A 25,886-nucleotide genomic window follows, 5' to 3' on the forward strand; every position below is an offset into this window, starting at 1 on the left:
TTTTTTCTTCTCCTTCTCCTTCTCCTTACTTCTTACTTTTTTGTTTTTCTTTCTCCTATCTTCCACTTCCTTCTTCTTTCTTCCTTTTTCTTCTTCTGACTGACACCAATGCAATGAATTTGCCTCCTTTTTCTTAGGTTGTGGAATAGCATTCTCACATATAGAAACCAGTCCCTCCACAAAGTACATTCATATTATATTATATTATCCTAATTAATGACCAAACCTCAAGGAAATTCTTCTGGGCTGTAATGAGGTAGAAAATGGTTTAGTAAATGAATAAAAGAGATCTAGGCAGGAAACTAGTGCTGAGCTGCTCAGATGAGGACAGCTCTGGATATGAGAAGATCTCTAGGCAATGGAAAGCACCTTACTGTAAAGAACCATGGGAATTTAGGCCTCTGTAAATTGCCATTTTTGACTCAGTTCCATCTTAAACCTGATTTCATCACCTGTTTTTTTACTGGATCCAGGCTGTTGATGTCTGACTCCTTGTGCATTTGCACGGGGAAGTGGATGCCCACTCCAGGTCCACAGAGTGAGCAGCACCATCACACAAATCCCTGCCATGGACACTCAGGTTGCTTTGGTGTCCAACTGTTGCTGCTTCCTTGTGTCAGATTTCCCTATATGGTGTTCCGCTCATACCATCAGAGCATCTCTGCCCACACCTACATAGGTACCCCATGGTATTTTCATAGATATATTCACCTTAAGATCCACAAACACTACTGTAGAGAAGCTGGCTCTTGATTACCAGAAATAGCTGGATTATTTCTTGAACTTCTTTCTGATTCTTCTGTATAAATGAGCTGGCTTTTCAGGTAGCTGGTGCTTTGCTGTTTCTTCCCATGTCTTCAGCATGCTCAGGGAATATATTTAGCCCTGCATTCCCCCAGCTGGTCAGTCCCAGTTGTTACTAGGCCAGCACTGGGTTTGGTTTGATTGCAAATAATAATAAAAGTGATAGGTTAAGGGGAAATCTGCACTGTGGGAGGAAGAAAAAATGCTGAGATGCCAGTGCTTGTTGGATTCTGGCAGTCCTCATCCATGGAGGTGTTCAAGGCCAGGTAGGATGGAGCCCTGGGCAACCTGATCTAACGCCGAGTTTAGTGGTTGGCAACCCTGCCCATAGCAGGAGGTTGGAAATAGATGATCTTTGAGGCCCCTTCCAACCCAGGCCATTCTATGATTCTATGATTCTAGTAAGTTTGTAACACGCAAATTAAGCAGTGGTTCTGGGCACTGCGACATGGATATCTGCACTGGCCAATGTGGCATAATTATGGCCAAGCCAACAAATGTAGATTTTATCTCTAATAAAACACATAGATATTTTCTTCTCTTAAAGTGAATGGGTGTGACAAGCATCCTTGGAATTATATTATACAGCTCTATAAAGCCCCTTAATTAGTCAACGCATTTGCTTACAGCAAGACCTACGTATGAGAGTCCATACCACACTAAGCAATTAATATTATTCTATTATTGACAGTAACAGATATATGATGTATCATGAAAGATCCTGGCTGCAAAGCATTGTACAAAGTCTTAGCAAAGCACTTTGACCTCTGGACCACTTAGAACTGAAACTAAATAAAATCATGTAACAGCATAAACAAAATTGCTACAAAATCAGGTAAAAACTGTTAGCAGCAAGAGTGAGTTGTTTGTACCCTTTGAAAACCTGTTCCTATGGAAATTAGTAATTAAACTGTCTTGTCTTGAATTCTGTTAGCAGAGTGAGACAGGCAGCTACTAGGAAAAGGTTTGTCTGTCTCGTGTCTCCAAGAGCATATAGCCAGTAGAATCCTCAGCAGTGCTCCTGTTGTGTGAAAGTTTTGATTTCATTGTTTTGTGCTATCCCAGGGTGGTGGCTGACAAGAAGCAACTCACCTCAGTGGCGCTAAGAACACATCATTGGTACAGGCTTTGGTCACCCATGCTTTTCTTCGCACTACAGAAACAAAACTATGGTCTCAGCATATTCCTGTCTTGACCCTCCTCAGTCCACTCCCCCAAAATAGCAAATGGCCTGTTATTGCTTCCACCGTGCGACCAGCAGTCCTTCATGCTTTATTGTCACCAGTTGAATGTTTTTACTAGTTTTACTTGACCTACAGCAGTAATGATTCTTTTTGGTCTTTCCTCTAACTACTCAAATTCATCAAGGATACTCTCTTGTAATTAACTATATTCAACTGACGAGGAAATGCTGAGTTCACATTGTGATACTTAGCTATGATTAGTCAGGATAAGCTGCACATGCTCTATGGAGACCTGGACTTAACTTGGACTCAACTGAGTCGATGTAAAATGTGAAACTCACCCTCTGGCACCTCTCCCACTGTGTACATCTGTGTATCTCAAGCATTTGTGAAAAGCACAGCCAGAAACCAGATTAGCTCTTCAAAATATGTGAATAATGAAAAAGATGTATTAAGTTACCCCACAGGTTAACCCACGGAAGGATTATTCAAGTGAGCTCCTTTGTAAGAAAATCCCTACAGCGAGGCCTTTCATGTGATTCAGTTAGTTGTGCACCCAACTTTAATGTTATGCAAGAGTAAAGTCTCATTTAATACAGTCAGCTATATAAGCAGGCTTCTTCTCATCACATTTTACTCTACGTCAATATCCCTTTAGTGATCTTGAGTAAGAGATGATAATCTTGCTTGAGCAGTAAGTAGTTAATCTGTTTTTGGCCACAGAAAAAATAGCTCAGTGAAAGAGTTGGCAAGATCACTACTTCTGCATACTTTGAGTTTTAGCATGGAGGTGGACTTAAAAAGAGCCTGGTTACAGACAGCTGTCCTTTTCCTTACAAAATACTGGAGCCAGAAGGCAGGGAGAAATGAAAATGACAAATTCAAAATATTAAGAGCATCCTGGTGGAGAGAGCACAGCTTTAAGTATATGCTTGCAGGATCTGAGGCTTCTCTGAGCAGGACTGTGGTGGAGACAGTGGGTATGGCCTATGGTGAGGCAAGCAGACACAGGCTTATCCCGAAAAACTGCAGTCTGTGAGAAAGCCCCACTGTTGCAGCAGTTTGTGAAAAAATGTATCCCATGGAAGGAGAAAGTGTGAGAAGGAGCAGTGGTTTTCTGCTGTTAGGGCATGACCAGCACCCCTATTTCCCTGCACTGCTTAGGATGAGAGGAAAAAGTGAGAAGAATTTGGAATGAAGAGTAATGTTAAGCCTGGGAAAAATGAGGGTAAGGGGAGACGTTGGTATTGCCATCTTTGCCTCTCATCCTCCTACTCAATTTTTAATTGGCAATAAATAAAATTGATTTTATCCAAGCTCAGTCTGTTTTGACCATGACATTGTTAAAGGATCTGTGTGTCTTTAACTTGGCCCACGAGCTTTTCCATCCTACTTCCTCTTTCTGTTTTGTTGAGAAGAGGGAGTGACAGAGCAGTTGGGTGGGTGCTGGCAGCCAGCAGATGTAAACCCACCATAAGCTGCTGTAAGTCAGTTTAAAAGACAAACTTACAATCCACAGTTCACATCAAGTGTTTGCCAGAAGAGAACTTCAGATCAGCTTCTACATAAACCTTGCAGACAAGCTTTTTATATTGTAAAATCATACAAGCAAACGACTTCATATTTTACCACTTTTTCTATTTCCAAAATCTGACACAGGTAGGGATTTCCAAGACTTGTTTACTATCTATACATTATTTGCATAATTACAGAGAAGAATCATTTTTACATGGAAAAAATACAATATTAAAAATCTTACATATAAGAAAAAAACAGCAACAAAATGCTGCTCCCAGAATTAACATCCAGTCTTTCTGTCACCAGTAAAGATGAAACTCCTTTAGGGAGAGTTTTCAAGGATGATGATATTAAAGGCCTTTTTTTCTTTTTTTTTTTTTCCTTTCTTTTTTTCCCCTAAAGGAAACATGCATTAAAAATAGCAATGTCTAAAACAACATTATTCAATTCTTAGTCGTGCACCTGAAGACTTGGCTTTGAGCAATCATCAGAGGAATCCAGTTTCACAGAGGGACCTGTGATGGAGTTTCTGAAAGTGTCCTCCGAGCTGCGATCCGCAGACACTTGGGGCAGCCTCCAGCCTTGAAACAGGCCTTGTGAAAGCACGCTTTGCATTCTGTTTATAAACACAAACAGTTTAACATTCAGGAAATAAAAAAAAAATTAAAAAAAAAAAAAAAAAAAAGAATTAGTAGCTACATTCCTTTAAGAATGTTCTGCCTAGTTCACCCAAGTGTGAAAGTAAACAGAAGCAGCATAAAACCAGGGCAACAATAACCACTGTAACAACTACGACGAACTGTTTTTGGTAAGATTCCCAGGATTTACAGTGAATGTTGGTGAAATGTGATATAGCAGCAGGACAGCACTGATCCAACCTCCCCCTGCAGCTGTAGTTATGATCAGGCAAGTCCCAGTTTTTACTCTCTGAATTTGAATTTACTGGTGCAAGACAGCCACCACAGGCTGGTTCTCAAACATGCACACTATCCACAGTTTGCAAATATACACACAAGTTCTCAGTCTTTTCCTACAATAGCAGTTGGAACAGCTTTACACAAGGAAGGAGGAAAAGTGTTTGCTTTGGAACGTACCTGTGCACCTTTTGCATTTGGAAATCTGATATGCAAAGAGCAGATCAGCACTCTGACAGAATTCACAGATAAATCCCTTTGCTTGACAGAGCTACAAAAGTGGAAAGAAAGTTAGTTTACTTTTTAAGTTTAATCCAAGAAAAAACAAATACTTGGGAATGTCAACAGGGCTATTCCTCACACCAAGGACCCAAGAGTACCAACTCTTACCTCACAGCCATCAACATGAGAGGTGGAGCTCTTCAAAATTTCTTTAAGAAGGGGCAGTAACTGCCCTCGTTTGATCTTCACCAGATCATCCAATGAGAAGAGATGCAGCTCCTCTGTCAGATGGCTGGGGACCCGTTCAAATTCTTTCAGTACACTGCAAAGAAAATCAAAAAATCCACATTGAGTTATAAAAGATGTCTTTCCAAGTATATTTTTAAAATAAGCCTCTTTCACTTCTCCAGTCACTCAGGGATCACACAAAGCAGATTCCTGCTAAATACTAACTCCTCCTCTTCTAATCCTAGGTCATATTAACAAAAAATTGAGGGTTTAGGATTTAGAATAAAATGTCTATTTTGTGTGCATTCCTTAGGCACACTGCAATATGCAGTTATCCCAGAAATCTTCCAATAATGTATAAAGGGATCTGTTTTCCTTCAGCACATAAAATCCCAAAGCATACTGCAATAAACCTGGCTTATTTACTTTTTTTTGCTAATGAGGGTTTTTATACAGCACAGATCACTATCAGGTGATCTACACTAGTGCTAGGAACATGAACACTGAAAATTCAACTATTACTTTTAAAATGTCCCACATATGACCAATACAGAAGGTGCAGTGAAGATCTTAATGCTTATTTCCATAATCACAAAGTTGTGCAGAAGAAAGACATTAAAATATCTATTTCATTTTGATGAACAACATGTAACTGATGATTTTTCTTAAAAAATCCATGTTGAAGTGATAACAAAACAAAAGTTTTAAAGCTTATTTTGCTCATGGCTGTTTTTAAAGATGTCAGCAATTCTGTGGTGATTTCATCATTCACGTGTCTAACCACTGTTTATGCCCTGAGTTGCAGCAGTAAGCAAGCTGAGCTTTATGCCTTCTCATATTCCAGCATTTCTCACATTAGATTACTACTTTCATTTTAATGTTTGGATACAACAAACTGAACTGAGCATATGACAAATTTCTAGAAGGAATCTTTGAGCATGTACTGATTTTGTTTGTTTGCTTGTTGGTTTTTCAGTATGACAAACAATCTCAGAAAGGAAGATAATATCTGGCCTTTTAGGAGCTAGTGACAAGCAAAGACATACAAAGCAGGATCAAAAATGCACACCTAGCAAAAATCATTCAACTTGCACAGCTAAATGTCTCAGGATTTCTGAGAAACAGAAAGCTACCATTTAAAAGCTACTTTTCACTCAACATTTGCAGTGCAACAGAGGAAAGGAAGTTCTGTTATCAGATTTTTCTCTGATTATCAGATTAGCTCATTGAAAATTGCATTCAAATGTCTCTAGAGAAGATGACTCTCCGAGTACCATATGTATGTATGTTTTATAAGCTATTTTTCATGCATGATCATGGCCTGTACCTTTCACCAAACCTGCAGGTTTTCAAAAGCTTCTTTAAATGAAAAAGCTGTTCTTGTGCCTCCTAAGAGATGAAAAGAAGAAACAAAACAATTTGTAAATGAAAGAGTATTACTTATAAGTCAGAAAAAACAGTCAGGAACTCATCAGTATATCATTCGTAAATGGAAAGAAGGAATTTCACACTCAGCACAAAATTTAACGAGTGAATTTTCTAATGCATGAAGGGACAAGGAATGCTGAGACTACTTTTATTCACTGACAAGAGAAACAATTCTTGGTACTGCCAACCGCTCCACATCAGCTCACCAAGGTGCAAGATCCAAACCCATCTAATAACAAGTATCAGTCTCTTCAGACAAGAAGGCAGCTTGGAATTTCTGCAGAGCAGCCCTCCTTGTAGGAAGTAGAACCTTCAGATGAGTCAAGGGTGTTTTTCTAATGGTTCATAAAATTAAGGAGTCATTCAAAACTTCCGGAGCTGTCCAACAGCCAATTGCCAAGCAGAAGTAAATATTTACTGCAGAAGCCCAGCTATTCAGTGAACTGAAATCAATTAAGGAAATGCCTCCCAAAGATGGGGAGAAATGAAACTTCTGGCATAGATTGGAGACTTCTCCCTGCTCCCTCATTATCTGTGGGGAGAGAGGACAAGTCCCAGAAGTGGAGATGAGACAAGTGTTAGTGCAGAAAAGACAACTCAGCCTCCTTCCCCCACATACAGCAAAGGACAACCAGCTCTGAAGTGCTCTTCCCAAAAAGTCTCAGATCCACAACTTCAAAAACAAAAGAAAATCCATGCCACTTACCCTCACTCTGTCCATTTCCTTAGATTTTGTATAGAGGGCTTTGTTGATAGATGACACATTGAAAATCGGTTGCTGCCAGATGCTGTCCAGGAGATGTTTGGAAAAGTTGCATACGTAATATTTCTTGAAGTCCCACTTCATGAGTATTCGAGCAGGAATTGCAGACTGAGCATAACTGTGGCAACAGTCACAAAAGTATTTCCCCAGGTAGTCACAGTAGCGGAGTCTCCTGATATATTCTGCAGGAAAATAGATAGCAATGACAATGTGAATATTTAGGGGACGTGCCTTTGGTCTGTATGCCTATTTTGTCTAAATAGCTCATATCTAATGGAGTGAAGGTCAAGGAATTTCCTTGTATTTATTTATTCTCAAAATGGAGGAATTGTTATTGTGGTAATTCACATGGTTCGTGTTTTGCATTAGAAGAAAGGTTTTCCTCATTTCAACATCTATCAAACAGAACTTCTTGTATTCACTGCCATGAAGTGTTAGAGACTCCACTGTTACTTTACCCAACAGAACACAAACACCACCAAAAAACACAAATTCAAAACAAACAAACAAAAAAAGCAGCAAAATACTTCCACTGAGCAGAAAAACATACTGATCTTGGTGTTACATTTCTGTAATAGCTTTTTTTTTTTTTTTTTTTTTAACTTAAAGCCTTTGTTTGTTTGTTTGTTTCCTAGCTCTCTCTCAGCATCTCATACTTGCTCAAGTTTGTGTGCCATCACAGATTCTTCATACTTTACAGGCAATTACAGATGCTGCTCTTTGTCAACCCAGACCCTTCCAAGTGGTTCTGAAAGCCATTTCAAAGATTTCTTACATAAGGCCTGGTTACCAGACCTGAAAATCACCATGTTGTCAAGCAGTTCTCACAAAGTACCACAAATACTCCTCAGACAAGTAGGATTTTGTGATCAAGATTAAAAGAACATGCCCAAAAGAACAAAGCTACACGTTTTATCAGCTTGCTTTTAGAAACTTCTAGAAATGTTTAAGTTGAAAAGAGAGAATTATTGAAAGAAACTCTTTCAATTGTAAACTCTAAATTGTAGAAAATTGTATTTTCCAGCCTAAAGGCTTAATTGTTTGTAGCTTTTCCTGTTTTGTTGTTGACTGTCACTAATTTTAACTGTGTCTCACAAGGACTTCAACTACCAAGTACTGTATTCTGTCCACAATAAGAAATTCTGAGCAGTGGTAATGGGCTATACTGCCCCTTTTACTGTAGGCACAGCCAGCAGTGAGATTTTCCTTCTAGCTCAGACAGATTTTACAACTGTGCTATATAACTATTATAGCTTGATTATCACTTACAAATATATTTTTTTCTTTTATCTTTTGATAATACTTACTGCTTTCTATTGGAGTTCCACAACCAACACATGTAAAGTTTTGGGCAGCAACCACTGCATCTCTCCTGCATACAGAGATAATTGGTTACACCTTCCACTATGAAATGCAGTTTTATTATCATTTTCCCCAACCTGCAAGACAGTTTTCCTGGACAGTTAATCCTTCTCTGAGCACCTCCAGGGACAGAGACTTAACCACCTCTCTGGGCAACCTGTGCCAAAGCCTCACCACTCTTTCTGAGAAGAAATTCTTCCTAATACCCAACCTGAATGCCCCCCCAGTACAACTTGAGGCCATCACCTCTCATCCTACCGCTGTTACCTGGGAACAGAGGCTGAACCCTACCTCACCATAATCTCCTTTCCAAGGAGTTGTTGGGAACAATTAGGTCCCCTTTAAGCCTCCTCTTCTCCAGACTGAATCACCTCAATCCCTTAGTCCCTCCCCACAGGACTGTGCTCCATATCCTTCATGTAAAAGTGCATACACAGCGTTAATCAATGTGTGCCAACGGAGGAGAAACATATGCCATCTGCTTTCCAAAGCTGTTGATGGACACTGCTGAAAGCTATGCCATGCAATAGCTCTAATCTTAACTTCTATTAAATCACCCAGGCTCCTTCTGTTAACTTCAGCACGTTTTAAACAAGTCTCCGTTGCTATACTGATAGTACTCACTTAATTAGACTTACTTGACTGAAGGGTGAATGCTAAATATAATCTGAGATCTTGGTGGGGACCAGCCAGAAGATCCTCTTAATTTGGACAGCAGCTTTATTTCTTCAGCCAGATTCAAACTGGACTCAAGCTCTCTTGGAATCTCTTCTTTCACAGACTATTGGGTAAAACAAACTCATGAAGATGAGCAGCCATATGTTCATACCCAGACATGTGTTAAATGATAGAAGTCTTCTCCCTTTATACTGCAGGATTTTAAACTTTGGTTTTGACCTGCATGCAATCCCCACACTTAAATTCCTTCACATCAGTCCCAAGAGAAGGGCTTCCCACTGACCATAACAGGGAGAGAACTGCAGTGAGATAATTACTTAGGGAACAGAACAAAGAAACCGCTGTTCTCAGCTCAGACTCACCTTCTGTTTAGATGAGCTCGGGCACCCAGACAGTTGCACTGCAGATTCTGTTTGCAACCAGTGTTTTCTGAAAGCTCTGCACAATTCCTGAGCTGTTGCTTCAGCAGAATTGCTGCCTGGTTCAAAAGACGATCTGAAAGTTAAGCAATAAATAAAGACAGTGAAAAATGGCAGCATGACACTGCTGCATGACTCCACTGCCTCTTCTGCATCCCTGAAGAGCTGTCTCCCATCCCTTCATTCCTATTCCCTTGCTTTGATACACCCAGGTCCTCGAAGAGCCACAGACACCACCCTCCAGCAAGACTCCAGGACCTGATGAATGCTCTATGAAGCCAAGTACCACAAAAAACATTGCTGTCAAGCAGCATTCCTTCCTCTTCCTTGGTGAGCACCAAACTTTCCACTCCCACACCTTTCCCCAACCCATCCTGAAGAGTCACCAGGCCCAGCAGAAAAGGTAGTTCCACTGCACTGGGCTTAAGTGGCAAGGGCTATTACACTGAAATATAAAGCATTACCTTTCATTTGAGGTCACAGACAGATTTTCAAGGTGTTCAAGTTCTGTGGTAAAGGAAAAAACATTATCAAATTATCCATGAAACAAAGCATCTGCTACTCAGCACTGTTTTATATCCATCTTCTGTTTTAATACAGGTGTTAGTCTCAAATACATTCATCTATACATTCATCTTTACAACAGCCTTGTTAGATGTGGGAAATAACCTAAGATTGTAAAAAAGGCATGAGGAGCCTGATCTTCTGCAGAGCTATGACATAAATAAAAATAATAATAATAATCTGTTAACAGGAGAAAATAAGATAGAGGTTAAACATTGCCCAGGCCGCTTGTAAGGGTTCATATTTCTGTATATGTAAAAACCAGAAGGTAAGCAGAGAAATATTGGGTTCTCTGACGAAGAACAGAACACTGACAACTAAAGGCATAGTGACAGTCTGCTCTAGTCCAAGATCAGAGGTAGAGCAGCCTAAAACCTAATCATTTTCTAGTTAAACTGATAACATACTGTCCTAAATTCTCCCAAACAATGCTGCTACATCACATTTCATATTTGCTCACCCAAATTAATTTGCTTTAAGCATAGCTGTAATCCTTCAGACCAACAAAGACATTTCATTTATAGAAAGGAAATCCTGCACCACTCAGGGGTTTCTGCATGTTTTCTACCAACACTCACACCTACACAGCTCTTTCCATTTTGCCATTCAATCTCTGCACTTAATAAGTCAATAAATTTTCCAAGTGATGTAACATACTCAGCTGAACAATAAAGCTGTTTTTGCAATTAAAGTCTTACCAATAATGACATATTCATCCTCTGAGTCACTATGGCAAGGAAGTCCAGTAGCTTCATGATGCAGAGGTAGATGTACTGAGGAGCTGCCCATCAGCAGGGCACAGCCTGCCCAGAACAAAGAAGGCACCAATAAAGTTATCCAGCATCTACAGAATAGCTGCAATTACACACATTGCTTTTCTTTGCTTCCCTAAACTTTAGCACACAGCCTCTATTTGCAGAACAACTTCTAGACGCATGGAGTGGATTCTTGGGAGCTTGTCACATAGTATGTTTCCTGGTTTCTTAGGGAGAAGCTTCTTGAAACTAAAATAAAAGTTTTAACAGCAGCCTCTTCAAGTGCACACCATTCATTTTCCCAAGAAGCTGTCATTTAGACTTAAGTTACACCTCTAAGTCTTGTATTACTCAAGAGATTTACATCTACTTAAAAATGCATGTGCTGACATGAGCATTACAGTGCCAGGAACACTTATTAACTTGCCTCAAACTAAACATACATGAATACTCAGGGCAATTTCACTCAAATCAATTGCGTGGCCTCATCTGCAAACTGCAGAATTCAGCACAGAAGGAAATAGCTATCCTTCAAATCCTGCAAATGAGGATTTTTTTTAAGTATTGAGTGACTCAAAAAAGCTGACAAGGGGATGTGGTTGCAAGCAATGCCCAAGTTCATTTGGTATTTTCTTGCACAAGAATACACTTGTGTCAGAATGGCTGTCAGAAAAGGTTGCGTTATAGATGAAGTAACTTGCCTTCATAACCGCTGTCTGTGGAGGCAACAGAAGAATCAGACTTCTTTTCTCCAGGATAAGAAGATAACTCTGAATCAGTGTGATAGCTGCCATCTGACCCGCTCGTTTCATCCATACCCCAAGACTCTGCTTGCTGGCTTAGGATATTACATTTCATCTTTTCCAGGGATGCTATAATCATATCCGCAACGAAGAAGTGGGCATTCTCCTGGACACAAGATAGGAACACTCATTAGTGTGCTGTATATTCAATATTCACTTTAGGGGACATTAAATGTGTCATTTTCCACATGCTTTTCCTATTCAAGAAATGAAAATGTACAGCTATTTCACCTTTCATTCACACACAAAAAAACCACCCCAAGGGCAATTTGGAGACAATACTCAAAAGGCAACTGCCCAGATAACTGTCTCAGCCTTGATTAAAATACACAATTTACTTTTATCTTGCCCATCTTTAGATAAAAAGAAACTTGATTACATGCCTAACTGATAAATACGTACGCATTTTTGGGCTTCTAGTTACACTGCATTTTTTAATATACAAACGTTAATCCATGCAGTGTATTTAACAGGATTTAATTTCAAGTCATGGTACCACTGCCAGTTGAGTACAAGCAGTTTTGCATGCATGCTAACATGGATGAGGCCAGAAGGGATAGGCTATAAAACAGACTGCAGGTTCCCAGATCTGATGGGTGGTATGGAAGCTCAGCATACCCTCCCTCTCTCCCCTCTACTGTGTGTACTTGCACTGTTCAAAAATCAAACCTCTCAGTTCCCATGGTAGTACCTAAAGGGAGAGATTCTGAGTGCAGAATAATTCAAGTTTTCTTGGAGTGACTTAAGATCAGGGAATTGTACCACTTGAGTCAGTATTCATGACAAATCCTACAAGCATGAAGAAAGGCACTGGCACTTAAAAATAGCCTAAATCTTACAGAGCACAGCAGACCTCTCCATTGCATTCATGTTGTCCAGAGCCAAATTCTTTCTTATTGTCCACGTTAATCTCAGAAGTCTCTGTAGATGTTTAAAGAAACTTCTATCTTTCACCTAGCGCTGATTAATATCGCTTGCTTAGTTCTCCAGAGTCAACTTTCAGCGAATCTCAGGACATGCCATTAACAAAGGAAATGGCAATGAATGCACTTTTTCCTTTTAGGAGGAAAAGAGGCTGCTCCAAAGATCCAAAAGCTGCTGCACACATTGGTTAACCCCAGGCTATTGGAAGAGCACAGCATACCAGCACGTCCTGCTGACAGAAGCAGTTAGGAGTTTATCTGAGAGCAATTGTGAAGCAATATAGACTCTGGTGCTCCTATACACAGCAGGACTATCAGCTTTCAGCTCTGCCTGCTGCTAGGGTCTGTCAACTTGGGAAGGAGCTCAGCTGTGACACCTTCTCATTTCTCTTCCCTCCCACTCACATCACAGTGGGATGTCTCCCTACATCATCTGGCCCACATCCCTCCTGGCACAGAACTACAACACTCAGACTTGCTGACACTCTGTGTACCTTGGTGGGTTTTTAAATCTGCTCCTTTGTCTCCTGGTGACAGAGCAAATTATTTTGGCGTTGGTACCCACACTGCAGGTGGAGAAATATTCCACCTCCTTTCTGAAGTACCTTTTGCAAAAAGCAACGTGTAAAGCTAGGTTACAAACCTATTTTTCATTTGTTTGTTTTTTTTTTCCTTTTACCTTCTCTCCTTTAAACGTACCCTAGGGACTCTGAGAGCTTCAAATCAAATGCAGAATTTACCACTCCAGTAAAACCCATGCTGCACACAAAGATTATTTCTTGGGCTCAGGACATGGGATTAAACACACCTCTATTGCCCAGGAAAACCAACTTTTCTAGGCTACAACTAGAATTACACTACAGTTAATTGTACACGTTATCCTTTCTTTTCCAATGTTTCCCATTTCCAATTTTTGGAAAAGATCAGGAACTTATTTACCACACAGAGTTAAGTGCTACAGCACTATCTTGTCATCTTTCTCTTTGTTTATAGGTTCAATTGGGCTGCCAAGCTTAAACTACTGCAGATGTTGCAGTTACAGTGCACGTTACTCATTTTATTATTCTTTTACAGCAATCACTCATGCTCTTCATAAGGAAAGACAGAGAAAACAGGCTCTTCCCACCTCCTGACAGTAAAACCATGGGTAAATCCCACCCATACGCATGTGGCTCCAAAAAATTCACTGTGACATGCTCTAATATAGTTACTCTAAAGTTACAGAAGAGTAAATCAACTTCGACCTTGTGGAATTTCATTGGGAAAACATATTGGTGTTAGGTGGATGGTTGGACTGGATGATCTTAGAGGTCTTTTCCAACCTCAATGACTATGATTTATTATTTCTTGGCCTTTCCTAAGCAGGTAGGTCAGTGCAGATGACCTCCAGAGGCCACTTCCAATCTCAATCCTTCTGTGATTCTGTGAAAATGATGGAACAAAAAGTTCTAAAATATGTCTATTATCTTAAGATAACGGAAAAAAAATTAATTATGATAAACTAAATGAAGATACGGGCCTTTTAGGTCTGTAGGTTGACTCACAATGGGAAAGAAGAAAACACAGAATTTGTAAAGATTAGGAAAAAAAAGAACTTTCTGATAACTAAAGTCAACCAGACAGTACGTTCCCAACAGAGGTAACAGCCACTGACAGCAGTTACTGAGAAATGCTTTATGTCATGTGGTTTCATCCCTATAAAAACGGAAAATATCATTGTTAGAATATACTTTTGCTGTTCTCACCTTCTCCACATCTTCTGGAAGCACAAAGATGTCTTGCAATGTACGATTCAAGGGTACAGCACTTATGTTCAAAAGGGAACCTGCGGGTATAACAAGAACTTTATTAGTAATAATATGTCACCAATATCTGATGAATCTTTGTCCAGATTTACAGGACTCATTCAATCACTGCTGGTCTTGTGCAACTACAGCAGTTTGAGAGAAATTCTGTCTTTGTGTTACCATATTCTTTCTTGAAGGACATGCTCCCTTGAGTACTTGAATGGAGCATATAAAACAGGAGAGGGAATGGCTGTTTTACAAGGGTGGATAGTGATAGGACAAGGGGAAATGGTTTTAAATTGAGACAGAGGAGGTTCAGGTTAGATGTTAGGAGAAAGTTTTTCCACGCAGAGGGTGGTGACGCACTGGAACAGGTTGCCCAAGGAGGCTGTGGATGCCCCATCCCTGGAGGCATTCAAGGCCAGGCTGGATGTGGCTCTGGGCAGCCTGGTCTGGTGGTTGGTGACCCTGCACATAGCAGGGGGGTTGAAACCAGATGATCATTGTGGTCCTTTTCAACCCAGGCCATTCTGTGATTCTATGAAAAAAACCTGATCTCTTACCATTAAGAACTTTCCACCATTCACTAAAAGTAAGCATATGTTTATCTGCAGACTTACAATGTAACAAGGACTGCTTTATGTATAGATGAATGTAGTCACAATCTTCTTCCCCAAACCAGTGAGGGTGTCAAATCATACCTCAATGTTTTATATTCAAAAATCACTCACAGATGGCATAAGAAACTTGCTAAAATGGTGATGAACATTATACTTATTTCCTGAAGCTATATGCACTAAGGAGGTACAAAAGAAAATAATGGAGGAGCTGATGATCTGATTCCTCATTACAATTTTAATCACTGAAGCAAACTCAACACCTAATTAGGCTATTGCCATACCTATTCCATGGTTCGTATTTATGAAAAAGAAGTATCTGGGGGCTAAAGACCCTACAGCTTGATAAAATCCTTGTTAAAATGTTCTTATCAGTTACTATAAGAAACATTCTCCTAATTAAAAACAAGCAGAAATAAGGAAACAGAAAAAATATTATTTATCTTTACTTACGATTTACGTATAATTGTGGAATCTAATGGAGCTTTCTCTCTTGCTTACCTTATTCACCCCTCTTCCACCTTTTAAGAGTGGAAAGCAGAAAAACGATTCTGGTTTCACAATCTAAAATACAACTTACTTCTGTTTTGCATGAAAATGCAGTTCTGTACTGCATGATGACTGATGCCATACAGATATAGGGGGAAAAAAAGGGAACGTACGGGTCTCTCCAAAACCATGGAAGAGTTCCAGCATGTCACATGTTACTAAAGCTGCCCAGGAATGTTAGCAAGGGTAAAATTAAGAGTTTAAAAGGGTGGGTTTCTTTTCTGCTTCAGAGAAATGAAGAAATTGTGGGAATGAATTTTCAACAAGATTTTAAAAAGCAGACAAAAAAAGGTTCCAGAGAAGACAAAAATCTAAAAGAATGGGGAATCTCAACAGGAGGCATAGTGAGATTTATGTTTTGCTCAGGAAATTTACCAGTAGAAATTACTCTGCTTCCCTCATTTTTCTATAGAGGAGGATGCCATGTCCATGCTGAGGCAACGTAGTTGGGATGATAAGTGTAAAAGCAGGCAGAAAACTGGATAAAGACCCATATTAAGGAATGCATATTTTGTAAAAGCACTTTAAACACAGAATACATCACTACAGACAGGTTTTCATAGAATCAAAGAATGGCCTGACTTGAAATGACCACGATGATCATCTCGTTTCAACCCCCCTGCTATGTGCAGGGTTGCCAACCACCAGACCAGGCTGCCCAAAGCCACAACCAACACTGAATCAAGTTGTACTATGACACTTAGCTGAACAATTACTACTGTGAAAAGTTTTATTCTCTTTCCAGAAGCTGCGTGCCAAATGGAGGATGTCATAGAGAATTGCAGCAGACCTCTGGACTCATGAAACAACCAATGGAGCAGCACAGGAATCGTGCAAGGCAAAGCTCCTTCCCAGACAAATGCCAGCTCTGCATTTCAGCAGCACGGGCTACAGGGAAGGAGTCCAGGGCATCCAGCATCAGGATTCACTTTGGGTCTGATTCAAAGTAACGTGGTTGCCTTCTGTCCCTGAGCATCATCCAATGCCTGGAGGCTGCTAAGGTTGTGGAAGGAGTGCTTACAGCCACAGAAGGAAATGACCCTGCCATACCCAATGGTTATATGCATGAACAAGTCTCCTGAAATGCCTGTGACACAGCAGCCTCAACAAATCTGTCACACACTCTCCATTAGCACCACAAAGCCATTCCAGAAGGTCGCATGTGGCCACTGCATAACAGCCCTTAAAAGTGTGAAAATGGGACAAGTCTTAGCAGCAATCTCACAAGATCAGCAGAAGGAGCTGCCTTTCCCACTAAAAAAAAAAAAATTATTTATTCTGAATTAAATCATTTTCTTGAGTATCCCCCACCTGTTCTCCAATAAGAAACAAAAGTGAGAATCTACCACCTTCGAAACAACAATCAAAAAGAAGGGCCAACTGCAGGTGCCTTTTGTGAAATTCCTGCCCTCAAGTTAAGCATTTCTTCTTTTTCAGTTTGCCATTCTTTTTCCTGTCCTCATTGTCCTGAGTATCACAGGGGAAAAAAAATAAATAAATAAAGCCACATCACACTTCACAATCTCTACATCCCCATTCTGGAAAACCCAGAAGAGATTTAAACAAGCCAGAAGCAACAATGAAAGATGAAATCTGTACTGAACAGAAGCCTAGGACTGATGCAGAACCTGCAAGCATTGCGGATTATATGTTAGTAAAACTAATGTCACACTTCTTCAGCCACCTGGCTGCTGTGTTCCTATATTCCCTCTGCAGAGAAGCAGGAGCATGACAGACCCAACAGAAACCTGTGACACGTCCCACCTGTGCCAAAAACCTGAGTCACACGCAACTGACTCTCATACACGTGCCCTGTGGTCCCTGATGACATTTGGAGCTTTGGCTGTTTCCCAGACTGAGTTCCTGAAACCAGCATGACTGGCTGAACCCAGCTCCAAGCACGGGGTGTGGTTTCCTTCTCCCTGCTTCTACCTGACATGCTTCAAACACTTCGTGTCTGGGTCAGCAAACAAAATACCCAACGGAAGCAAACAACCAGCATCTCCGCCATCCTAACTGTTGACAACATCTTGTGTCAGATGGCAAAGCTCTGACTATTAAAGGCTCCCATTCCTGCAGAGGGGAATTTGAGGTGTCACTGCCAGCTCAAGTTCTGAGAGGTGCCTTCAGCAAACAGCTAGGAAGCATCAGACCTTGGAAACAAAGCTTAACAGAGAGTCACCTCCAGGCCTTTGCTTTGTAATTGAACACAAAGGTAGGCTGACTATTCCTTCCCATTTCTCCTCTTTCCAGCAGACAAAAAGAAAAATAACCAGGTTTCAGTTGCATCATCCTTCTGGGATTCAGCATCTAGTAAGGTTGAGTTCCATGCCACTGCAGGAACAGAAAGAGGCCCAACACAATTCATTAGCAGCCATCAGTCTGCAGAACAGACATCCATATGGACTGAAACTGGTAAGGAGTAGAGAGAATCTGATCTGGGTCTGGAGAGGTTTTGAGACAGCTGGTGCAATTGAGAAAGGGAAGAGGAGAGAAAATAGTCCAGCTTCTGTACAAGTCCCATAGTCAAACCAAAAATGGATGTTCACAGAATCACAGAATGGCCGGGGTTGAAAAGGACCACAACGAGCATCGAGTTTCAACCCCCCTGCTGTGTGTGCAGGGTCACCAACCACTAGACATTAATTCCTTCCCTTCAAAAAAATAAAATAAGTAAAATCAGAATGGAAGGACTGCCTGTCTTCTAGTTCATGTCAAACACAGGGAGATGTACCACGGAGGCTGTCCACACTAAGATCTATGCTATCTGCTTTCAGAAGAACAGCAGCTGTAAAGACATAATGAAGCAATTGGAAGCCTCCCCCATGGGATGTTCTATATTGATCACAGATCAGTGATACTGGAGACTGCATACCAAAGAAGCATTTCTGTGTCAACAGGCAGCAGTGCAAGCCAGAATGCCTCTTGTTTCACTGCCTCCTTCATTTTGAAGCTTCCTCTTTCTTTCCTCCCCCCCTATTTTGAATGACAACATTAGCGTTCACCGTAAGCACGGCCGATTTCAGTTTCATTTACAGAATCACAGAATGGTCAGGGTTGGAAGGGACCTCAAGGATCATGAAGCTCCAACCCCCCTGCCACATGCAGGGTCACCAACCTCCCCATTTAATACTAGACCAGGCTGCCCAGGGCCCCATCCAACCTGGCCTTGAACACCTCCAGGGATGGGGCATCCACAACCTCTTTGGGCAGCCTGTTCCAGCACCTCACCACTCTCACAGTACAGAACTTCCTCTTGACATCCAACCTAAGTCTTTCCTCCCTCGACTTAAAACCATTTCCTCTCGTCCTGCTGTTATCTACCCTTTCAAAGAGTTGGTTCTCCTCCTGTTTGTAGGCTCCCTTTAGGTACTGAAAGGCTGCAATGAGGTCACCCCGCAGCCTTCTTTTCTCCAGGCTGAACACGCCCAGCTCCCTCAACCTGTCTTCATAAGGGAGGTGTTCCAGTCCCCTGATCACCTTCGTGGCTCTCCTCTGGACCCTCTCCAACAGCTCCCTGTCTTTCTTGTACAGTCCATTTACTTTCAGAGCTGCATATATTTACATCGTCTTTCCATTTCGAGCACAGAGATCTCAGAACAATAAGGGACCTATGAAATGTAAAGTTACCTGTTTGATTGAATGGCTCCAACTGGGAAGATGTACTGGGAGAACTGCTGTCAGCATTGCTGACTTTTGCAGGCTCTGAAGCAGCAGGGTATTTAAATAGATCTGTTGGCTTACTAACAGTTGAATCCGGAGGAAGCCTTGTTAAAGCCAAGTCTTGTTCAGGGAAAATATTCTGGCATTCTTTTTCAGGATGCACAACAGCTGAAGTGACAGTGCCTCCCGTTAACGTCACTTGTGTAAAGCAGTCTCGCTTCAGAGGGGATATCTCTGACAGAGTGAAACCATTCAGGGAGGAAGTAGCAGGATCCTTGTCAGAATAACATGGATGAAAGAAAGTATCCAGGGCAGGTCTAGAGGAATCACAGTTTGTATTGTCCCAGCAGGCTCCGTGCCGTGTAAACCTAACGTCTGTTTGTGTGCAGGCAGTGCTCTGATGTGCAGAATCACTGTCAGTGTCGTCATCGTTCTCCCCGTCGCTGCTTTCCTCCCATCGCTCCAGGTCGCTGTCAGGGTGCTCAGCTCCCTGCATGCTGGCGTGCTCTGACAGCAGGGAGGGCTTCAGACCAGATGCACTTAGAACAGACACCAAAATGTCTTTGATAGCTTTAGCGCTATCTGGGTATGATGCCAAACTTCCAGCATGTCCAATTACAGCTGGCCTGGAGTATTCATCTGTTTAAACAAAGAAGAGAAAGATAGTTAGGGGGTGATAATAAAAAGAAGTTAATTTACAACGTGAATAAAATGCACGTTATTTTCAGCATGAGTGAAAAGAAAGGGAAGAACTGAATACACACACCACCACGTCCCGCTTCAAGAAGGATTTTGCTTTATGCAATCAGGAAGCAATTCTATCATTGATAAGGCCAAGTCATAAATCAACAGTAAAGAATGCTTCTTCTACCCAAACATCAGTTAAGACTTTAATGGTGGCCAATTGTCAGCATGCTCAGAAACATCCTAGCTCTGCAAGCTTTGATGAGGTACAGCTAGGTAACTTACAGCCCTGCTACAGACTGTTTTCATGGTTTGGTTCTACTGCCAGTAAACAGAAAGTCACATTACAGCAAGACACGTGCAGGATCAGTACAATGACAAGAAAAAGACACGCACAGCTAGTAACAAAAGGTCACGTGCTCGCATGTTTCAGTGTAGTCAGACACCCCTCCATCAAAAAGGATGAAGTAACCTTCAGTCCATTATGCAAAAGTGGCAACATTTACAGGAAATCAGTTCTGTCATAGTGAGCTCATTAGAATGCCTATGTGTGCAATGGCCATACGTGATCTACTGCAAAAGTGGAGATCATAAGAAAATTGGAAAGCTGTGTTGAGTGACAACAGAAGTGTGATGTAAGACGGTGAGCTGCTATCAGTAGATATTCAAGAATATCTAAACTGAACCTGAATCCTACACCTTCCACAAAAAGCTCCATAGGAACTGCCATCATCTCAGAATGGAGAGATTAGACACAAAGACTATGTTCTTCAGAAGAAACTATCAACCACACCACAACAAAGCTAGCAACTGTCTCCCTCGGGGAAGATAAGGCTGTTGTAAAATTCTAAGAATAGGTACAATCAAAGGGATTCATTTCCAGGGCAAAGAGTTGTTAGTTAGGACCACAAGGAATGTCAAACCCCACTAGTGAAAAAAAGCAGTAAAGCTTGCAGAACTTCAGACTTTGCCCAGACGTTGTTCTCCTTGGGCGTATCTCAACGGAAAACAACAAACCTCCCCATGAATAACTCCCCTGGAAACCAGCGTGTGCTCAAACTGCTCCTTAGATAAGAAAGTTTAGTAATGAAGGGATCCAAAACAAAACATGCAGTCTGGAAAAGCAAGTCCATAAACAGCAACCCCTCCTCAAGAAAGAAACTGAAAAAAATTAACTGTTAGGAACACCATGTTCAAGCTGCGCTATGGGAGCTCCTGCAAAGTTGTCCTTGTGAAGCCATGCTTTAATATTGGTTGAGATCAGCCACTAGGAACAAAGCTCTTGTAAATGCAGTCAATAAAAAAATGCTGTTTTGCTGCTATTTTTACAAAGTAGACTGTGCTAGAAGCACCTTGACAACGCAGCCAGCCATGGTATAGTTTAAGTGCAGGAATGGGAAAATGAAACCTAGCTGATTTTTAAACAAGTATATTTTGATCTTTTAAGGAAAAAGAGTATAATTTTGATAACTATCAGGGGTTTCAATTGTACAGGAATACTGTAACCTGAGCTGAAAACTTATTTTCTGTGCAAGACACAACACTAAGTCTATCTACACTGTCTCCAATTCTGCTCTGCTCTCCTACTACAAAGGCCATCCTGACAGTCTTCCTATTCACTCCCCAGCATCACAGAGCAGAAATCGTACTACTGCGCTGACTTTATCTGATAAACACCTGTTCTTAGGTGATGCAAGTAAAAGTAGATTTTTAAAATGTAATACAGGTTTCTGCACTGTCAAGCCTGGAGCAAAAAAAAAAAAAAAAAAAAACAGACCAGAAAACACCAGCACCACATCTTAAGTTACTTCTAGAAGTAGTTTGGTTCCAATTAAAAAAATCTCAATTTCGTAACTGATAGTCATGTGAGTAGTTATGGTAATACAAAAACCTAAGAAATGATTCCTTCCAAACTGTACAACACACTTTGATGTGTTTGTCCCATGTTAAAAGTCAATTAGCAGTGTCCTTTCTCCAACAAGACTGTAGTTGTTTAGCTCACACCAAGATCAACAGCTTTTTCCAGCACTACAAATACCAGTGAAGTTCCCTAGGAGGTATCTTGGAATGAATTAGCATACCTGAGAGAACTGAAATTTGAGGTGTTGGAGCAAGACAGCTAATCCTCACTGAGAGATTTGAAGAAAACGCCGACTCTGTAAAATCCACCTTTAGGCTTTCATCACTTAACTAGGACAAAAACACACAGAAAATTTGGTTATAGGACAGCAGTAATCGGTAGTGACACCTCAGCCTCACCACCAGGGGACAAAGAGCTGTGCTAAGGCCGCTGCTTGTCTGGCAGTCTTACCAAGTGCGTGCTCTGCACAAAGACTACTGGCATCTCAACTCTGTGTTATGCACATTAGTTCACAAGGCAGGTGATTTTCAGTGCTCGAGCCTGAAGGCCGGGTTGGATGGGGCCCTGGACAGCCTGATCTAGTACTGAATGTGGAGGTTGGTGGCTCTGCTCGGGGGGGGGATTGGAGATTTGTGATCCTTGAGTTCTCTTCCAACCTGGGCCATTCTGTGATTCTGTGAAACCTAGAGTTCTAAATAATTACAAAATAACAAGATAGAAAAATAAGACCAAGTCTCTAAAGAGAAAGACTTCCTTTTTCTCTCGCCTGTTTTATTTCTACTTTTTTTTCTTGGAAGAGATTACCACTACCTGGAATTGAAGGAGCTGCAGTGAATAGCTGGAAGGAAAGGCCCGTATACAAAGCCCTGACCTCCAGGCTGCCTGATCACCCAGCATTATCAACCGACATCAAATACGGTCACACACCCATGGCGGCCTAATTTGTTATAACGTTACTGTACGGAGTTGACGTCAGCAAGGTGGTTGCACAAAGCAAATGACACAACAGGATAATACTTGACCCGGCATACCGCCGGCCAGTTTAAGCTGGCAAAAAATTTTGAACACATTCAAACAGATTGAGCAGATTTACGGCAGATAAGCACTTCGCTTTGTGTGGTCATGACATTTCCAATTTCCATTTCAATCCTCAGATTTAATCATACTGACAAACCAGCACGAGCTGAATCAGGGCGAGCAGTTTAGCACAGGTACTGAGGGAAGTAAGATACGCTAAAATACTTCCATAAGGAAGCAAGGTACAGCTGAACCTCAAAGCAACAGGTCTCCTGCTTAAAACTGCAAATTCCTTGTAAGGGTCATGCATTAACCTCTCATTCCTTCATAGAATGGCTAAGGTTGGAAGGGACCTTAAAGCCCATCCAGTTCCAGTCCCCTGCTGTGGGCAGGGCAACCACCCACTAGATCAAGCTGCCCAGGGTCCCATTCTGACCCAATCCGACCCTGAGGATGCCTGGTTCTGAAGGGCATACTGTCTCACAGTTAGATGTCTCCATGCAGAAGAGTCTAAAGGACCTCATACGGGATCACTGTGATCCCATACAAAGAGAAAGGAACAAGAAGGATAGCTGCCCTCTGCCAGCCCACGTTTCCCTTTCCATGGTGTTGTGGGAGAGTGAGGTGATCTAGATGTCAGATTTAGCCCAGATACCCTCAGACTCATGGAAAGCAGAAGTTTCCAAACTACAAACCGCAAAGCATTTCCCTTTCAACAGAAGAATAACGCTTCAGAGCAAGCATGCTGAATTGCAAATATTCAGTGTCAGCACTTAGAAAAATATTCTGTTTGGTATCTGATTGGGCCTTTATTTTTTCTCTCTAAAAGAGACAAAACACTGTGCAAGCAGACTTTATACATATATATTACTGATAACACTTGATAAAATATCTAAAATTCTTCCAATATTGCCTTCCAATATTTAAAGGGAGTTTAATCAACATGAGGGAAATCAACTTTTTACATGGGTAGATAGCAACAGGACAAGGGGGAATGGTTTTAAGCTAAAGGAAGGGAAATTTAGATTAGATGTCAGGGGGAAGTTTTTTACTGAGAGAATGGTGAGGTGCTGGAACAGCCTGCCCAGAGATGCTGTGGATGCCCCATCCTTGGAGCTATTTAAGGCCAGGCTGGATGGGGCCCTAGGCAGCCTGATTTAGTACTTAGTCTAGCAGCTGGCAGTCCTGCCTGTGACAGGGAGGTTAGAACTTGATGATCCTTGAGGTCCTTTCCAACCCAAGCCATTGTATGGTTCTTACAGGAACTCATTAAAAAAAAAATTAAATATAATTTTTAAAAAATAAATCACACTTTTTCACCTGGTCAGATTGTAAAGCCAGCAGCTAACTAGTTTTGTGACAACAGGCTGAACACACGGATATTACAGGCAGGCATGAACTGCCGAGTTTCAAGATTTTATCTTTAAAAACCAAAACGAAGCCCTCCCATCTCTTAGTTCACATCACAAGCAACCAGTGTTCTGAGAATACCGATAAAAGATTGCCATTTTCTCCCAAGATGCTGCGACCTCAGCTATGCCACAGAAAAAGCTCTTTCAGTACTGAACTACCAAACAGCAACAAGTAATTAAGGAACACTCAGAAGAAAACAAGCCAACAGAGCTGCATGTAGTAAACCACATTCTCCATAACATAAAGCAGTCGAGCCTTTCCTCCCACCTCCTCAATATCGGGAACGCGTTAAAATTCAGCTCTGCTTTTAAAACCTCGGTATTTAGCCCAGTCGAAAGCCACGCTGGGGATGAAACCCCATCTGAAACGCTCTATCTCGCAGCCTCTCCTCCTCACCTTTTCGGAGCCGCGCTGCCTGAAGGCTCCCAGCCACTGCATGGACAGACATGACGGGGACACGTTCATCGTTGTCCTCGTACCTGGAAGCAACGGGGCGTTGAGGTCGGGCGGCCCCCAGAGTCCCCTCCAGACCCCTCTCCCCACCTGCCGCTGCAGCTCCGGGCAGCTCAGCCCGCCGGGGCAACCCGCACTCCCGCTGCCGCTTCCCGGCCTTCAGAAGACGAGGAGGGACGCGGGAGAGGGGGGCGGTGCTACAAGGCGGAATGCCCGCCTCCCTGCCCGGCGGGGTGCTGAGAACGAAGGGAAAAAAACCTGTGGAAAAATAGGGAAAAATAAAACAAATCTTATTGCCTTCGGGTTGTTTTTTTTTTTTTTTTTTTCCGAGTCGTTGCCGAGGTTGACAGAAATAAAAGAGAAAATGAAGCGAAATAAAATAAATCCCTGTCAGTGAGATCGCGGTGAATGAAAGGAAGGGGTCTGCCGGCCTGAGCTCTTTCTCCCGCAGACGGAGCAGCCGGCAGCACCAACGCAGCTCCCTGCGGTCTGAATGCCGGTCCTGCTGCACGATTTGGGGGAAAAAAAAAAACCCAAAACATTGCCCTGCCTGTGAATAGGTATCAATGGGGTGTGAATGAGGAGTGCTGGCTGAGGAGGGATGAGGGACACAGGCAGCGGGATACCCCTCACACCTCTGGGGGGGAGAGTTTATTGCACCTGATAGGTTGCTGAGAAAGATAGTTATCCTTTTGTGTTGTGAAAGGGTCGAGGCATCTGACAGGCGCTGAGTCTTAGGAGGCTCAAAGCTAGCAAACTGCAGTTCCTAGTCGCCAGTTTAGGCTAAAAACAAAGCTGAGTTCTCTTTGGGGATCTCAGAAATTGCTGATCGCCCATTAAAAAAAAATGTGAAAACCATGCACAGGAGCTTAGGAAATTGCAGAGCATGAGGAAGTAGAAAGGACACAGAGTCCAGATTATGCCATACAGGAATAACTAGAAGCACCAAGCAAAAATGCAAAACAGAGCTGCAGCTGAAAATGTGAGCTTCCAGAAGCGCTGGAGTCACTGCTGGCCTTTTTATATTGTAGTGGCATAATTCAGGCACAGATTTTGACTTGGCCAGCAAATAGTGCAGTGGATTCAGATTGTGTAAACATAGGTTTCACTGCTGGCCAGGCTGCACAGCTGTTGTCTGAACTTGGTCTTTGTGTTGCCCAGTGCTGCGTATTTCAAATTCCCAGCTATAAAATGGTAATTTCATACCATTATGTATAAAAATAAATGCTGCTTTTCAGTCCACTTCCAGGCAGGGAAGAGCAGTTAGTAAGGAAAAA

General features: G+C 41.8%; 1 protein-coding gene across 1 annotated transcript; it reads right to left on the bottom strand.

The window, feature by feature from the left end:
• Positions 1-3,602: 3,602 nt before the first annotated feature.
• On the bottom strand, positions 3,603-24,784 carry RUBCNL (rubicon like autophagy enhancer). Its single transcript, XM_085215836.1, has 15 exons — positions 24,553-24,784; positions 21,947-22,055; positions 19,149-19,820; positions 14,311-14,390; positions 11,541-11,748; positions 10,783-10,887; positions 9,985-10,027; positions 9,464-9,596; positions 9,062-9,204; positions 8,369-8,433; positions 7,005-7,243; positions 6,198-6,259; positions 4,811-4,964; positions 4,601-4,691; positions 3,603-4,122 (listed from the first exon to the last, which is right to left on the bottom strand). Exons 1-15 carry the CDS (start codon positions 24,619-24,621, stop codon positions 4,010-4,012), a joined length of 2,286 nt encoding a protein of 761 aa, XP_085071962.1. The 5' UTR covers positions 24,622-24,784; the 3' UTR covers positions 3,603-4,009.
• Positions 24,785-25,886: the final 1,102 nt, after the last annotated feature.

The sequence above is a fragment of the Meleagris gallopavo genome, chromosome 1, assembly GCF_905368555.1.
Source record: "Meleagris gallopavo chromosome 1, MGAL_WU_HG_1.1, whole genome shotgun sequence".
NCBI lineage: Eukaryota > Metazoa > Chordata > Aves > Galliformes > Phasianidae > Meleagris > Meleagris gallopavo.

Coding starts and splice junctions, on each gene's coding strand:
- RUBCNL (XM_085215836.1), bottom strand. CDS start 24,621: ATGAACGTGTCCCCGTCATGTCTGTCCATGCAGTGGCTGGGAGCCTTC. Junction 14,391..19,148: donor GGAGCCATTCAATCAAACAG/GTAACTTTACAT, acceptor TTATACCCGCAG/GTTCCCTTTTGAACATAAGT. Junction 6,260..7,004: donor AGGAAATGGACAGAGTGAGG/GTAAGTGGCATG, acceptor TTCATCTCTTAG/GAGGCACAAGAACAGCTTTT.